This window comes from Zingiber officinale, chromosome 2B (assembly GCF_018446385.1).
Source record: "Zingiber officinale cultivar Zhangliang chromosome 2B, Zo_v1.1, whole genome shotgun sequence".
NCBI lineage: Eukaryota > Viridiplantae > Streptophyta > Magnoliopsida > Zingiberales > Zingiberaceae > Zingiber > Zingiber officinale.
The window spans coordinates 79,257,043-79,272,813 of record NC_055989.1 but is presented as its reverse complement, the minus strand read 5'-3'; the positions used below and the strand labels follow the sequence as shown (position 1 = coordinate 79,272,813).

Sequence of the window (15,771 nt, the reverse complement as noted above, 5' to 3'; positions counted from 1 at the left end):
AGAGATACCATGCGCTCACCGTCTGTGCTACACCCTGGGGGCTATCACGAAGCTACAAAGCACTCACAGGAAATTGCGAAGTTAAAATTGGATAGTATTAGAGTACAAGATGAAGTCGCCGTAGCGGTTCCATCGGACGATCTTATAATCTTTTAAAAGAGGTAAATTATGAAGAAGGTCCTTTTCCTAGCACAGAGAATCCTAATATGGGAAAAATTAAATATTTAACAGGATATTTTATACTTAATAAAAATTAATTCAATATCTGTTAAAATAATTATCCGTACATATATTAACTACGGAAAATTTTGATAGTATTGCAGCAAGATTAAGAAACTAAAACAGGGAAACTCGTTTCAAGGGTAGTGCACAGTCAGTCAGGCTCAAAGTTCGAGCCATTAAAAGAACAATTAAATCAGTATCTATGGCCATTAATAATTTAGACGCCATGGATTTAGCACTAGATTAATCATTCACTGACAATGAATTCAATAATTTACAAGTAACAATGAACAACTAATGGTTCTTGTCTAATAACCATCAATATGTAATTGTTTGTCCTTGTATTTGTTAACGTGAATTGTATTTGTTAGTGTGAATTGTTTACGTTTGTTCAAATTAGACATGTTGAGCAAAGCAAATTAGCGAAATTGATAGGACTAACCAAACAAATTAGATCATATGTAGCCGGCTTTTGAAGCTAATAAAAGTTAGAAACCTTGTTAAGCTTAGGGATTCGACTGTAATGAGAGGCAAGTGATGACAAAAAACAAAAGGAAAAAAAAACAGGTGTTCTGGAGTCAGAGAGTGCGCCCCAGGAAAGAACATGCTCAATGATGATGATGCCACAAAGGAAACACTGACCTAATTGCCAATAAAAACGTTCCAGGAATTCTGATAGCTTGTTGCAGGCTTGGCGTTGAGATTGGAGATGAATAGCCTGCAATTCAACACTTCTCCACGCTCACATGGACCTTTTAAAAGTGCTTTTGATAAAGCTCAAAAAGGTAAACAATAACAAGCATAAGAGAGATCAAGTACTGCGAGCTCAATTTATTCACAATCCTTCATAGCAGTAAGCATTATAAGTGCCAATTCATGGGAAGTAAACAGAATCATGCCAGAAGATTTAATTCAGCAAGTAAAATAAATGAAGATATAAAAGGATTTTTACCAATTCGACCACATTGATAAAAGCATTCAATTCGGGAATCTCCACCAGCTATGATGTGGTACATGACCTAAGGACATGATCGATCAAAATGTAAACGAACCTACATCCTGTAGCATGGTTGAAGCTAACAAAATTGTAGTTGCTAGAGACGTATATTGTTAAAAAATTTGTAACATATGTGCAAGTTAAAGAAAAAACTCCCGCAGGAGTTATTTTGGAACTCGAACTTTATTGGATCTTCTATTCTCTTATCTCCAAAGTGATAAAGTTTGATTTAAGGTCTCATCTGGTGCATATAAATCAAGACCAAGAGTGAAGTTATTCTCATTGATTCTCTCATGCCTTGAATTTCTGTGTGATTTTTCCAACACTGCCTTTGCAGTCCTCAACAACTCTCCTTGCTCTATGGCCGATAACTGTGTTGATCCCTGATGCATTCTCCTTCAAATCATTCATCATAACTGCAGCTTTAGAAACTCCAGCATTCTGGATCTTGATAACTTGTTCAGAGGCCTTTGCGACTTGCAGCTTCAAAGCTGAAATTAAAGCAAGAATCTTCTGGCTGATTTTGTCAATAACAAGTGAAGATCGAAGTTTCATCTCAGCAGCCATTTCTTTCAACTTCATCCTCAAATTCTCTCCTCGACCAATGGCCTCATTGACGGGTGGTTGTTCTGCAGCAGTAAGCCATGTAGTAATAATGGATGCATCATCTTGGAGGTCTCCATCTACTATGACTTTGATGCCATGCCTTTCCCACCGCTGCCTTGCTTCCTCCAAAGCTCTCATGTGCTCTCTTGCTCGTTTTGCCTCTTCCTCTGCCCATACCCTGGAGAACTAATAGCATTTAGATTGTGATCTGATCCAGTATTCCCCCTAGTAGATACGAAAAAAAAAAAATTTAATAATCAAAGAACTAATAGAAGTTACAACCTCAACAAGTCAAATCAAATGCTATACTGTGAATTTGTAGAATTAAGACCAAAACTGTGACCAAGAACTCAAAAAAAAAAAAAATGAAGAAGGCAGAGTTAATGTAACCAATGCAGTTAGGCAAAGCCGTGAGCATAGGATCAGTAATTCTGGACAGATCAATGTGGTTATTCTGAATATCATGAAACGCTGGACATGTGAAGCAATTATCTAAGTGGAAACACTGACATTCTCAATACAGAACTAAGAAAAAAATTTACCTGGTCATGGACAAAGCCTTTCTCTCAACTTCCAGCTCATACTGTAACCTAGCAATGACCTGGTTCTCGCTTTCTAATTCCTTGTGAAGTTGGTTCATTCTATCCCTCTCAGAAGCCATCTCCAGCTTCTTACTTATTAGGCTCTCTAATTGTTCTTCCACCTCATGTTTTAGCCTTGCAATGAATTCCATTTCAGACTCAACAGCAGCATGACTCCTTTGCAAAGCGTATTTTTCCTCCTCTTTCTGCTTCCTTAGTCTATCCAATTCCAGCCTTGCCTCTTCCGCCAACTTCTCCAAGGCCTTTGTCTTCTGCCTTTCCCTGGCAAGTTCTTTCTCAAAGCTGGCATTAATATCTTTTTCCACTTGTGACACCAAATCAGTATGAGCATTCACAGCAATTTCTGCCAATGATTCTGCTTCAATACGAGCAAGCTCCTCGCCAACAACCTCAGCAGCATCACCAGTTGCAATCGCAATGGCAGCTTGTGCTTTTGTCACAGGTTTCTCAGGTTGAAATAATCTAGTATAACCTATTGGTCAATTAACATGCCATAAATATATTTCATTCACCCAACCCAACAAGGCAAAAACTGTAGATAAAAAGCATTACCGAAAGCAAGAGCAGTGATTCCTTGTTCTCCTGCTGAAAAGTCGGCTAACAAAGCAGGCCAAGCATCTGGATTTATCTTGTCAATGTCTATATAACCAGTGGACTGGTACAATTTCTGATCATCAAAGATACCACTATATTAATACCAATGTATTATCAGTTTTAAAGTTTAATGAGATAATTTAATCTTGTTACATTTTTGTCAACTTTCAGAAGTTGCCGCTTTTCTAATGCCAGCTTCCAGCTAACAAGATCCTGACGTGAAACAGGGCTGCAATGCAAGTGAGTTAAGTGGCACCAATTAGACATTTATCTGTATATATTTTGGATATGGTCTTGAGATCCCAAGATTATCACCATTCAGGAGAGAAAAGATTACAGTCATCACATTTATTGACAGAGCCTTGTTTTGACAGCTTGCTAGAAATCAGTCCAGCTTCAGCCAAGCCTATTATGTGAGGTTCAACAATGAAAATGCTTAAAATCAAGACAAGAAAAAGATACCAAGTATCAAACACAAACAAATAGTATCCAAATTGATACCAATTCATACCTTGAATAGAAGGAAAATCAGGATCTTCTGGTGTCACGTCATCAAATGCAAGCTCAGTCACATTTTCTATGTACATTGCTGGATACACTTTTGAAAAAGCACTCCTGCATTTTAAAGAAGAGAGGCATTTGAAAAAGTACTCTATTTTTAAGGTTACAGAGAAAGATTTGTAATAACTTTGGCCAAAGCCGTTCATATAAATTTAGAAAAGAAACTTTTTTTTTCTCACCAAGGATATTTGAGAGGTTAGATACTCAAAGATTGCTTAATAACTGGGTGAAAAATCATTCAAATAAGTCATCACAAGGTTAAGGTTATGGGTCTGAATACAAACACGATCTAGAAGCATCTTTTTAGATCATAATCCTGCTTATAACTTCAGTAGTCATAGGCAAGAAAGTTGTATAGAAACCTAGAACATCAACTCACAAGTAGCTGGAACAACTTAATTGATTGCACTTACATTCATCAACAATTTGAACAGGATGCCTCCATTTTTCAGAAATACATGGGGCAAGGAATACCTCAGTTTTGGAAATTTACCAAGCAGTGTCCTCCATTTAAGAAACAGTAGTTTTATTCTTGTGTAACTAACTATCATGAGTTAACTCAGTAGACGTAATGCCCACATACAAATCTCTATCAAGAATAACTCTGTGCAAAATGGACCATATTAATTACCCAAATAAAATCAAGGGAAACTAAAGGTAAACTTCTGGGTAGATTTTAAGAATTTAGAGCTTTATAGGTAGGTTTCCTTCAATAAGCAAAACCAGTTAGAACCTCCTTGTTTTCTACGGTTCTCCCAATATCCTCCCAATGGAAAAACAAGATTCAATGAAGGCAACAAACAATGCTTCCACCATTAAGGAAAACTTAAATTTAATGAGAAGAACAGAATTGACATGGAAAGGCAATTGGCCTATTAAACAAGATTTGTTACAACTCATTAAAAACAATAAAACATTAAATTGTAGCCCATTTACACTATCACATAGAATAAAGAAGTTAAACCTTGCAAAGACATTGCTTGCAGATACCAGCCAACGAGCATACTCACGTCGAGAACAAATATCACCTTGTTGAGCATCAACCTCAATGATCTATAACAATGAATCTGGTGTGTCAAGAATTCTAGCAACTCTGGGCATATAAGTTCAAAAAAGAAATGTAGATGCAAGACACTTGCAAGATATAACGATACATTGGCTGGCTGTATTAAGCAACAATTTTTGGTAGCAAAGCTTCCTGTTCTACTAATTTGCAATTTCCATATACATCATGGATTAGAAGTTAAATTGCACACCAAACACTACACAATTGAAACTGATGCAACACTATTCATAGAGATATATACTATGATGACATAATAATTTTCATAAAAACGTATTGACATGATGACATGACTTGCATGACACACAACATAATACTGAATAAATGGTAGGCGATGGATGATTCTTCCTAGTTGCTTCGTGTGACTTTAGCAAAAGAAACCACAATTAAGAAAATTAAAGGAGCCCCTGTATCTAACCAATCAATTTCATTAAATCAAAGTTGTTGGTGCAATTGTCCCTGGGTCAGTTGACCAATTTGACTCAAGCTTTGATGTTTGACAATATATGGAGATTGCAGGTACAATTGTCCATTAGGGAGAATGTTGGTGCAAGTCTCCTTTGGTCAAAGGTTGACCAGTTTGAAGTGAGAGGATAGTCAAGTAGGTCAAGGTTAGCCGGATACTTAACTGGGAAAGTTCTAACTAGAGGTTAGGCAAGGGCAAGGCTAAGGGGATGGTTGTTGGAAGAAGAAAAACCAAGTGGGTCAATGTTGACGAGATACTTGGTGTGGAAAGTCCTAGTGAATGAAGCTAGGCAGATAGAAAGTCCTGGTGAATGAAGTCGGACTAAGGAAAGCCCTGGTGAGTAAAGTCAGGCAGATGAAAAGTCCCGGTGAGTAAAGCCCGACATTAGAAAGTCTTGGTGAGTGAAGCCAGTCAAATGGAAAGTAAGTGAAGTCAGGCAATTGGAAAGTCCTAATAAGTGAAGCTAGGTAGTGAGGAAATCCTAGTGAGTGAAGCTAGGTAGGAAAATCCTAGTGAGTGAAGCTAGGTAGTGAAAAGTCCTGACGAGTGAAGTCATGCATTGGAAAATCCAAGTAGGTCAAATGTTGACCGGATACTTGGTGTTTGGAAGTCCAAGTGGATCATGAAGGACCAGACACTTGGCACGAGGAGAAAACTCCAAGTGAGTCAAAGGATCGACCGAACACTTGGTGGAAAAGTCTCAACAGGTCAAGGATGACCGGATGCTAGGTAATGAGGAGTCCTAACAGGTCACGGTTGACCCAATGTTGGACAACGAACCCTGGGAGTCGGATTTAGGAGCTAGGGTTGTCAAATCGATTAGGATAATCGATTTGGTAGAGCTTAAGAGATTAGGCTAGAGCTTAATCGCTTATGGCTCAAATATCGCAAATGAACAGAAGGGTGCTGAATCGCTTAGGGTAAGTGATTCAGCACATGGTAATCGATTAAGGGATAATCTTAATCGATTAAGATGGTTCTTCACGAAAGCACGGCATGGTGCTGAATCGATCTGGTGAATTGATTTAACATGTTTTAAGCGATTAGAGTAATCACTTAAGGCCTTTTCGGTAAGGAAACAGAAGTTGTGGTAAGCGATTAAGCAAGGCAACTTAATCATTTACGACTCTTTTCGCGATCGAGCAGAATCGATCAGGCTAATCGATTCTGCCGCTCTTAAGCGATTGGGGTAATCGCTTAAGTTTAAAGATATAGTCGTTCTAAGCAGGTTGCTAACGTGGTAATCGCTTAAGAGATTCTTAAGTGATTAAGGCGCCTGAGGTAATCCTAAAAGAGGATTTTTCGTGACCGTTTTCAACAACAACACTCAACGCCAGTTCTTGGGAGTTATTGGAGCTAAGTGCTGTTGCATTTCCTTCTAGAGCAAGCTAAGATTTCATTGTTGTAATCTTGTGTAAAATTTCATCGTATTTGTCCTTGCTCTTCTCGGTGTATTTTGTGTTGTGAGCTTGTAAGAGGCTTGTCCGCCTCCGGATTATTTCCGTGAATGAGTGTTTTCATAGTGTAGATGTGTGCACTGTGAATCCTTGGATTAGTCACCTCAAGGAGATAGATACCAAGTAAATCCTTTGTGTTAGCATTGAAGAGTTGTTCGCTTCAAGTATTCCGCTGCAAGATCATTTTCATCTAAGCGAGCAGGCTATTCACCCCCTCTAGCTCCCCTTGGTCCCAACAAGTGGTATTAGAGCCCGGACTGCTAGAAGGACTAACCGCCAACTGTGCAAAAGAACCATCATCCAATCAAGTCATGTTGGTGGAATATTGACCTTTAACGAAGAAAGTAAGGGCTCCCATGTCTAGATCGAGATGATCAGACACTAAAGAGAGAAGTCCTAATTGAGGCTAGGCAAGGAAGACTTAGTAAGTCGGTTGAACTGAGAGGCAAGAAAGTTCTAATAGGTTAGTTGGACCGAGAGGCGGGCAAGTCTTGGTGGGTCAAGGATCAGATGACATCAAGAGAATATGCTTGAGCGGGGGATTGTTGGGTTGCAAATAAAGTTTTACATTGAAAACACATGGAAAGGATGGTAAAGATATCTCCATTGGTATGAGGTATTTGGTAAAGCCCAAAAGCAAAACTATGAAGGCTTAGGTCCAAAGTGGACAATATCATATCATTGTGAAGATATCTAAATTCTTTTGGTTCTAATAATTGGTATTAGAGTGAGGTCGCTCTTCAACGGACTCATCGTCGGAAAGGGCAACGAGCTAGAGGAGGAAGAAGTTGAAGCTCTAAAGTCAACAAATCAAAGGTTTCATCTAGAGAGCTTAACTTCAAGATGGGTCTCTGAGATAGAATCGGATATGATACTAGGGCGCCTCCACCATTCATATCATTAAGCTTCGATCTTTGGAAATCAATGATCGAAAATTTTCTCATGATGGAGATAGAGCAATGGTTTGCTCTAATGGAGGGATTTGAAGCTCCAAGTGATAGCAAAGGCAAATTCATCAAGAGAAGCAAATGGAGTGAGGAACAAATCCAAAGATACGAGGCCAATGACCAAGTGACCAAATTATTGATCAATTTATTGTCAAGCAACATTTTGAGCCAAATTGGAGATTATGAAGATGCCAAGGAGCTATGGAGCAAATTGGTGAAGCTCTATGAAGATCCATCCTCAATGGAGTGCAACGACAGAGGCAAAGAGGGTGTGCATGAAGATTTGGAGATTGAGAGATGCTCAACATCCAAGGATGAAGAAAGTCAAGAGGCATCCACCTCAAAAATTGAGGGGAAGCATAGATTATCAATGCTGGATCAAGAAGACGCCTCTACATCAGGATCGAATGAAGATTGTGCCACCTCTACATATCAAGAAAGATCAAATGGAGGATCTTGTGCCACTCGTACATGTGAAGGTATAAAAATTTCAAGTTGTAATAATAAAAATCATATTATTTACTTTGAGTGTAGGGAAAAAGGACATTACAAAAGTAAGTGTCCTAAATTAGTCAAGAAAAAAGCTCAAGTGGCACTCAAGGCAAAGGAGAAATCAAAGAAGACACAAGCCTTGGTACGTAAAGGCAAGGAGCATATTAGATGCTTCTCTTGCAATCAAAAGGGTCACTACTAGAATCAATGTCCAAGGGAGAGGATTCCAATCAAGAACCAAGGAGAAAGCTCAATTCAAGGGGAGCTCTTAAGAACATACCCAAAGTATCATTTATTAGGGCAATCCCTTTAAGAAATGATAAAAAGCATGCTAGAAATAATTTATATCATTTTAATATTATTTATCATGAAAATAGGAAGCGTGATAAGATTAAGGAAAAGTATGTAACATATCATGCTAGAACTACCTTACTTAAGGATAGGAAGGTGAAAAGTGATTTAGGCAAGAAATCTAAGAAAAATAGATATATGCCTAAAAGGAAAAATTCTCAAAAGATAAATAAAAAATCTAAGTTTGAGGATTTATGGAAGGAAAATAAAGACTTGGAAAATTAGAGAGGACCCTTAGAAAAATGACAAATGAAGAAAAATGGTCCAAGAATAAAATCCTAGGTCAAAATAGATAAGATTCATCCAATGGTTGTAGGGGTTTGAGATACAAACCTAATGCCAAGAAGGATATGTCTTCTTATCATATAGTTCTATTTAACTATGGAACTAACCCTAGGTATAGAAGTCAAGTCAAAGTTACAAAGGAAGCTATCCCTAGAGTTGACTTTGAGGAGATTAGTGTGACCAAGGTTTCTAAGAAGTCTAGGAAGGTCATTAGGAAGGTATCAAGGGAGATTATCCTTAGTGAATGCCTAGAACACCCAAGAAGCACCAATAGATTTTGGGTTCATAAGAGTACGTTCTTTACACTCTAGATGAGTTTAGAGAGTGTCAACGCTAATTAGAAGGGTAGTTAACTCAACCTTGATAAAGTTGGCTCTTCGAGGCATTTTCAAGGTATTGTGACACCTTGAAAATGAGAAGGATTAATTGTTTACTCTTTGAAGAGTAAAATATGCCAAAAATTTGAAGATTTGGACCTAATTAAATTGACACAATTAGGATAGAGGTTAAAGAAATGTCAAGTTGGGATTTTGACAATTTCTTAAGGAGATAGGGTAACTAAGGATTATTTTTAAATTTAGCGATTAGTTAGTGATACTTAGATAGATAGTCTAAGTATTTCCTTTATGCTAAAATTGTCGTGATTGTGTGCCCATTATGTCATGACATCATATTTAGCATTCATATATGTTTATAAAAAATGCCATGATATTTTTGATACATCTCATACATGCATCATTCCATATTTAGAGTTTATTTTGGAAAATATGTATGTGATATATGTCATGATCATTTTCATGCATTATTTTAATTCCTTGAAATTAATGACACATTAATTATCAAATGACGTCCTAGGCAGATGATCAAAATTTAAAATGCCTAGTTAGAAATGCATGATCCCTTAGATTGGGGAAAACCAATATCTACATCTCACAAGGACTATAAGTTGACTTGTATTTGTTTTGATGCATATAAATACAAGTGGGAGGTTAGAAGGATGAACAAAACTCAAGATGTTGATTTAGTGCATTTATTTGAGTTTTAATTTCATCAAAACACATAGATTATGTGTAATCCAATCATGGGGAAAGCAAGTGTAAGTTATGTACAATTAGCCCAAAGATTATGGTTGGAAATTGATTTTGAAATATGATTTCAAAAATATTTTTGAAAACCTTTGTGAAGACTATTTGTTGATAGCAAACACCATTGAATAATTAGAGACAAACTAAGAGAAACATTGAAGCTTTCAATGATTTTCAATTATGTGTCAATATTTAAAAAAGAGATATATTTTCTTATAAAATTGTTTTTCCTTGATAGTATATAACATAAGTAATGCCTATACAAAGTTTCTTAATTTTTGAAATTTTGTAGAATTATTTATGCATTTATGAAATTCGGCCTGAAATCGAAATCAGAAATTCAGTTATGATAATCGATTGATCAATTGATTACCACACCCCAATCGATTAAGGCAATCGATTGGAGTGAATTTCCACAAGCATATAGGCTCGCAGAATCAATCAAGTGATCGATTAATAAGTATTAATCGATTAGGGCAATCGATTAGAACATGGTGATCGATTGAAACTCAACTTCAATCGATTAAGAGAGGCTACAATCGATTGGTAGTTGACATCAATTGATTACTGATACTGATTTTGGCTGAAATGGTCTAATTTCAATTCATTATACTACGTTTAGTCGAGTTAACCATCCCTAACCCTCTGAAACGCATTTATAAGTATTTACAGGAAGTTTTCTTAATGAAAACAAGAATGGAATGGTTAAAGAAAACTAATTTGGAGTTTAGTATGAGGGTTGGTTTCAAGATTGAAATTTTAACCTCAACTTCAATTTTGGATTTTCTAAAGGATTAGAAATTCCAAATCATTGTTGGTGCAATGATAGAAGTTTGGAGCATGCTTTGAGGAGGATCTCCTTAAAGGCATGATTTAAGTATGAAAAGGAAGAATGCTCTGGGAGCATTAAATGATTGCAAAATGCTCTATGATAAGCATTGGATGATGTATACTCAAGAGTGAGCATCAAGGAAAATGAAGGGTATGGGACCTTCATTTTGAGGTTGTGAACAACACATAAGATAAATCTTGGGAGAAGATTTTTGATGTGTACCAAAAGGGGAGAATGTAGGATTTAAGTTAGGAAATTCTCTATATATTCAAAGGGGAAGAATGTGAAACCCTCATTCATGCTTTGGCATGAAGAAGAAGTTGGACTATTGGGTGAGCCTAACTTAAATGTATTGTCAAACATAAAAAGGGGGAGATTGTTGGTGCAATTGTCCCTGGGTTAGTTGACTAGTTTGACTCAAACTTGAGTTTTGATTTTTGATAATATATGGAGATTGCAGGTGCAATTGTCCATTAGGGAGAATGTTGGTGAAAGTTTCGTCTAGTCAAAGGTTGACCAGTTTGAAGTGATAGAGTAGTCGGTTAAGGTTGACTGAATACTTGATTGGAAGAGTTCTAACTGGAGGTTAGGCAAGGGCAAGACCAACAGGATGATTGGCAGAAGAAGAAAAACCAACTGGGTCAATGTTGATTGGACACTTGATGTGGAAAATCCGATAAGTGAAGTCAGACAGATGAAAAGTCACGGTAAGTAAAGTCGTGTAGTGAGGAAAGTTTTTGTGAGTGAAGCCAGGTAAATGGAGAAGCCAGACAATAGAAACTCCTGGTAAGTGATGCTAGGCAGTAAAAAGTCCTGGTAAGTGACAGGCAAATGGAAAGTCTTGGTAAGTGAAGGCATGCAGTTGAAAAGTCCTAGTGAGTGAAGTTAGGCAGTGAGGAAATCCTGGTGAGTGAAGTCGTATGAGAAAATCCTAATGAGTGAAACCAGCCATTAGAAAATCATGTTAGGTCAAAAGTTGACCGAATATATGGTGTTTGGAAGTCCAAGTGGATTATGGAGAACCGGACACTTAGCACAAGGAGAAAAGCCCAAGTAGGTCAAAGGATTGAAGAAGTCCCAATAGGTCAAGTGTGACCAGATGCTACGCAATGAGGAGTCCCAACAGGTCAGTTAACCGGAAGTTGGGAAAGGAATCCTAGGACTCGGGTTTAGGAGCTAGGGTTGCCAAATCGATTAGGTAGAGCTTAAGCGATTATCGCTTAAGGCTCAAATATCGCGAATGAACAGAAGGGTACTGAATCACTTAGGGTAAACGATTCAGCTCCTGGTAATCGATTAAGATGGTTCTTCACGAAAGCACAGCATGGTGCTGAATCAATCTGGCGAATCGATTCAGCATGCCTTAAGCGATTAGAGTAATCTCTTAAGGCCTTTTCTGTAAGGAAACAAAAGATGTGGTAAGTGATTAAGCAAGAAAGCTTAATCACTCATGGCTCTTCTCGCAATCGAGCAAAAGGGAGCGGAATTGATTAGGCTAATCGATTCCGCCCCTCTTAAGCGATTGGGGGAATCCCTTAAGTTCAAAGATATAGTCGTTTTGAGTACGTTGCTGACATGGTAATCACTTAAGAGATTCTTAGGCGATTAAGGTGCCTGAGGTAACTCTAGAAAAGGATTTTTCGTGACCGTTTTCAACAACACTCAACGCCAGTTCTTGGGAGTTCTTGGAGCTAAGTGTTGTTGCATTTCCTTCTACCAAGAGGCAGATTCAAGTAACAAGAAGAGAGCAAGCTAAGATTTCATTGTTGTAATCTTGTGTAAGATTTCATCGTATTTGTTCTTGTTCTTCTTGATGTATTTTGTGTTGTGAGCTTGTAAGAGACTTCTCCGCCTCCAAATTATTTCTGAGGAGTGTTTTCATACTTTAGATGTGTGCACTGTGGATCTTTGGATTAGTCACATCAAGGAGATGGATACCAAGTAAATCCTTTGTGTTAACATACCCAGGTCCCCTTGGTCCCAACAAAAGTATGCTAAGATCTTAACTAACTTTGGGATACGCAAAAAAGATTTATGATGTATGCATAGGACAGTGGCCAGAACACTACATAGGTTACAGTCTTCATCTAGGATCAATGCATCACCTTAGAGAAACAAGGATAATATCATCATGATATATTAAACAAAGAAAAAAAGTAAGAAAGAATGGAAAATGAAATACTTTATTATGATTCAATATTAGACAGTGTAACTATCTTGTTTGATACCAACAACCTTTGCAATCAGGCCCTTGTATTAATAAGAAAAAGATGTTATATGCCTTGCTACAAAATAAATTTCTGCTATAAGAGCATCAGAGTTCTTGTCACATGATACGCATCCATAATATGAGCAATATGACAATTATTACCACAAAAGCATATTGACTGCTGCATAGTATCAAGTCAAGTGTCTGACAAATTAACCTAACTGCTAAGGAGGGAAGGCACTACCTTCAAAACCTGCAATGCTGCAAGCGCTTGCCCCTGAACCTGATCAATAATTGCAGGAACCAAAACCTTTCCAGGGAGTACCTGTTGAACTGCAGGATCGAGAGGAGCAGGTATACCAGAAAGGGAGAAAGATTTCTCAGGTAAAAGTGGCTTAATAAATGAAGATCTATCAATTTCATTGTCACACTCTGAATTAGGTTGTTTTTTTTGACACACATATGTAGATAATGGTACAGAATATGCAGCAGAAAAGCCACTGGCACCTAAGTTATGTCCTTTTGAAACACTAACTGAATCATACTCGAGCATCTGTTCTTCGATAATATCAAGATCTGATTTGACAAGCTTTTCTAGTAAAACTTGTTCACTAATGTCTGGCACAACTGGACAATTAGTGCAGTCCGTTATGGGTGACTGCAGAAAGTTATTCTGATCGGCATCTTTCACCATTTCTACATCATTTAGACTTAGAGATCCCCCAACAGATCTAACATTTTCTAACAATGTACTTTCCAATTTCTGCACGTAATCATAGCTGCTCTCACTAATATCTCCAGAAACATATTTAAGAGGCAAATCTTTGCTTGTACCTGTCTCATTGTCTTCATGGAAGTTACTGGTCATGCCATCTTTTTCAGTCAAAATCACATCAAAATCGTTGCTAACTTGATCACCTTCTGTCCTTGTATCATACGAAGTCGTGAACTCCTTTGATGGATCCACTCGATTCTTGGTCCCTGAGGAACAAGAACATGGAAGGATAGCTAATAGTATGATTTATCTTATAATAGGAAAGAAAGATAAAGGCGTGGGTACAAGAAAGATATATTCAATTATGATTTAGCTTCTAAGAACAAAGAAAGATAAAGGAGCAAGTGCAAGAGATATTCAAAATATCACATCCTGTACATAAAATATCCATTAGGACAGATAACTTTTCAGATGAAAAATAACCAATTTATAAGAACAACATAAAATTCAAGCAATGTCATTAACTACACATACCAGACAGATTTTTATTGATATAAACTAATGTTGTGAATGCAACTCCAGCAGCAAAGAGAGATCCAACTAGTGTTAATCCCATCACATCTGAAAATAAACTAGCAGAGAAGTGACATCAGTAATCCAAAAATCATATTGAAAAAGTAATTATACAAAGTAATTGGTACCAACCAATCAAGATTTTAAGATATGAAAAGGTACAATTTCACACAGAAATAGTGGAACTATCATCATTGGCAATTCCAATTTTTCAAACATATATATAGAGAGAGAGATATATATAAAAGATTTAAGAGCTGAAGATAACTCTTTAACTGGGGGCAGTTAAGAAAATCATTAAACCAACACACAAGTAATGAAATAATCCTAAAAAAGCTAGATGAGCTATTTTACAGAAGGTAATTCATTTAGAAGGTTAAATGGTAGTCATTTATTGTTTCATCACAAGAATGTCAGAGATGAGAATTAACCACCATGATCAAGAATTGGTTTCAACTAGAAAAAAAAAAATCTATTGATTAGGAAAGGGCTTGAAAATGTTTACGGTTATCTTATTTCCGTGAAAACTCGGACCTTCTACCATAGAAGACGCCTATGCGATTGAAATTTGTTTGCCTCAGGAAGAGATGCAAGCTATATATCGAAAATCTGAAAGATTTAGTGTCTTCAATACACTAATGAAAAAGAGGACACTGAATGAATGCACGAAAGAACCAAATTCAGCGGGAGCTTCCTCGTCAGCCGAGCAACGATGAACGATAACTAGTGTCAACCAGGACTGTAAAATCAAACAGTAAGAGGCGCTCCAATGGTCTCAAATTCAAAAAGAGATTTCCTTACCTCGAATCCCCTTCTTTTTCTTGGACTCTTCTGCGCCGCTCCCCGCGTCGGACCAACCGGCGAAAGCATCTAGCGAGGCATCAGATACATTCCAAGCCCACCCTGCGCCTCCACCCCCTTCCGACTCTCCGGAAACGAAAGATACCACGAGGCGACGATTAGAAGGGCGGAAACGAACTCGGAGGAAGGAGGAGTAGGAGTCGCGGCAGCGGAAGCCGAGTCTGAGGCGGAGAGAGTTGGGGGACGACGGGCACATCAAGGATGATGCCATGGCGTGGATCGAGATCGAAGTGAGAATTGTCTAGGGTTTGTTGGTGTTCCTGGGAGGTGGAGGAGGAGGACGAGGAGGAGGATAAACTCTCAGTCAGGTAAGAAATCGCCGGACGTAGATAAAGACAGGGAGAAGCGAAGGATTTAGATTATTATTAAATTATAAAAATATTTTAATCAAAATATTTATGAGAAAATTCTAGTATTTTAATTTTACATTATAGTAATTTCAGCTTGAACCGCGTAATTAAATTTACAAAATACTCATTTCACATGTATAACTTCTAAAATGACTAAATCATGTATGAGATACCAATTTTACTCATCCACGTCTCAAGCCACATCAAGCACTTGTCCAAAGCAAAAGAAAACATATCCCGACCTATTTTAATTTCACGAACTTCCACTTATACTAAAATCCAATCCCGAACCCTAACTCCTCCTCCCCTCTCAACGTTACTTGCTTCATGCTTCTGCTTATTTTCGAAAATCCAATCCCAAACCCCTCCTGAACTTAGTCACTTGCTCGTTCTCGTCGTTCAGCGTTTCGCCGGCGAAGTCCTATATCACCAACCTTCCTCATATCCGGCTTCTTCACCTCCACAAGAGTAGCCATTTGCTTTTGTGTTCTTCGGAAGTTGTG

The 15,771-nt window shown here is 37.6% G+C and overlaps 1 protein-coding gene across 8 annotated transcripts; it reads right to left on the bottom strand.

Moving 5' to 3' along the window:
- Positions 1–1,106: 1,106 nt before the first annotated feature.
- On the bottom strand, positions 1,107–15,252 carry LOC122045972. Of its 8 annotated transcripts, none has more exons than XM_042606435.1 (11): positions 14,859–15,250; positions 14,019–14,105; positions 13,604–13,750; positions 13,014–13,102; positions 4,547–4,635; positions 3,533–3,636; positions 3,337–3,427; positions 3,175–3,250; positions 2,980–3,094; positions 2,368–2,899; positions 1,107–2,050 (listed from the first exon to the last, which is right to left on the bottom strand). In XM_042606435.1, the coding sequence occupies exons 1-11, from the start codon at positions 15,127–15,129 to the stop codon at positions 1,960–1,962; spliced, it is 1,692 nt and encodes a 563-aa protein (XP_042462369.1). In that variant the 5' UTR covers positions 15,130–15,250; the 3' UTR covers positions 1,107–1,959. The 8 variants fall into 8 exon arrangements, with proteins under 8 accessions (XP_042462369.1, XP_042462366.1, XP_042462364.1 ...); XM_042606432.1 differs by having other exon boundaries at positions 1,107–2,003; positions 14,859–15,248; XM_042606430.1 differs by adding an exon at positions 14,563–14,796 and having other exon boundaries at positions 1,107–2,003; positions 13,014–13,750; positions 14,019–14,116; positions 14,859–14,996.
- Positions 15,253–15,771: the final 519 nt, after the last annotated feature.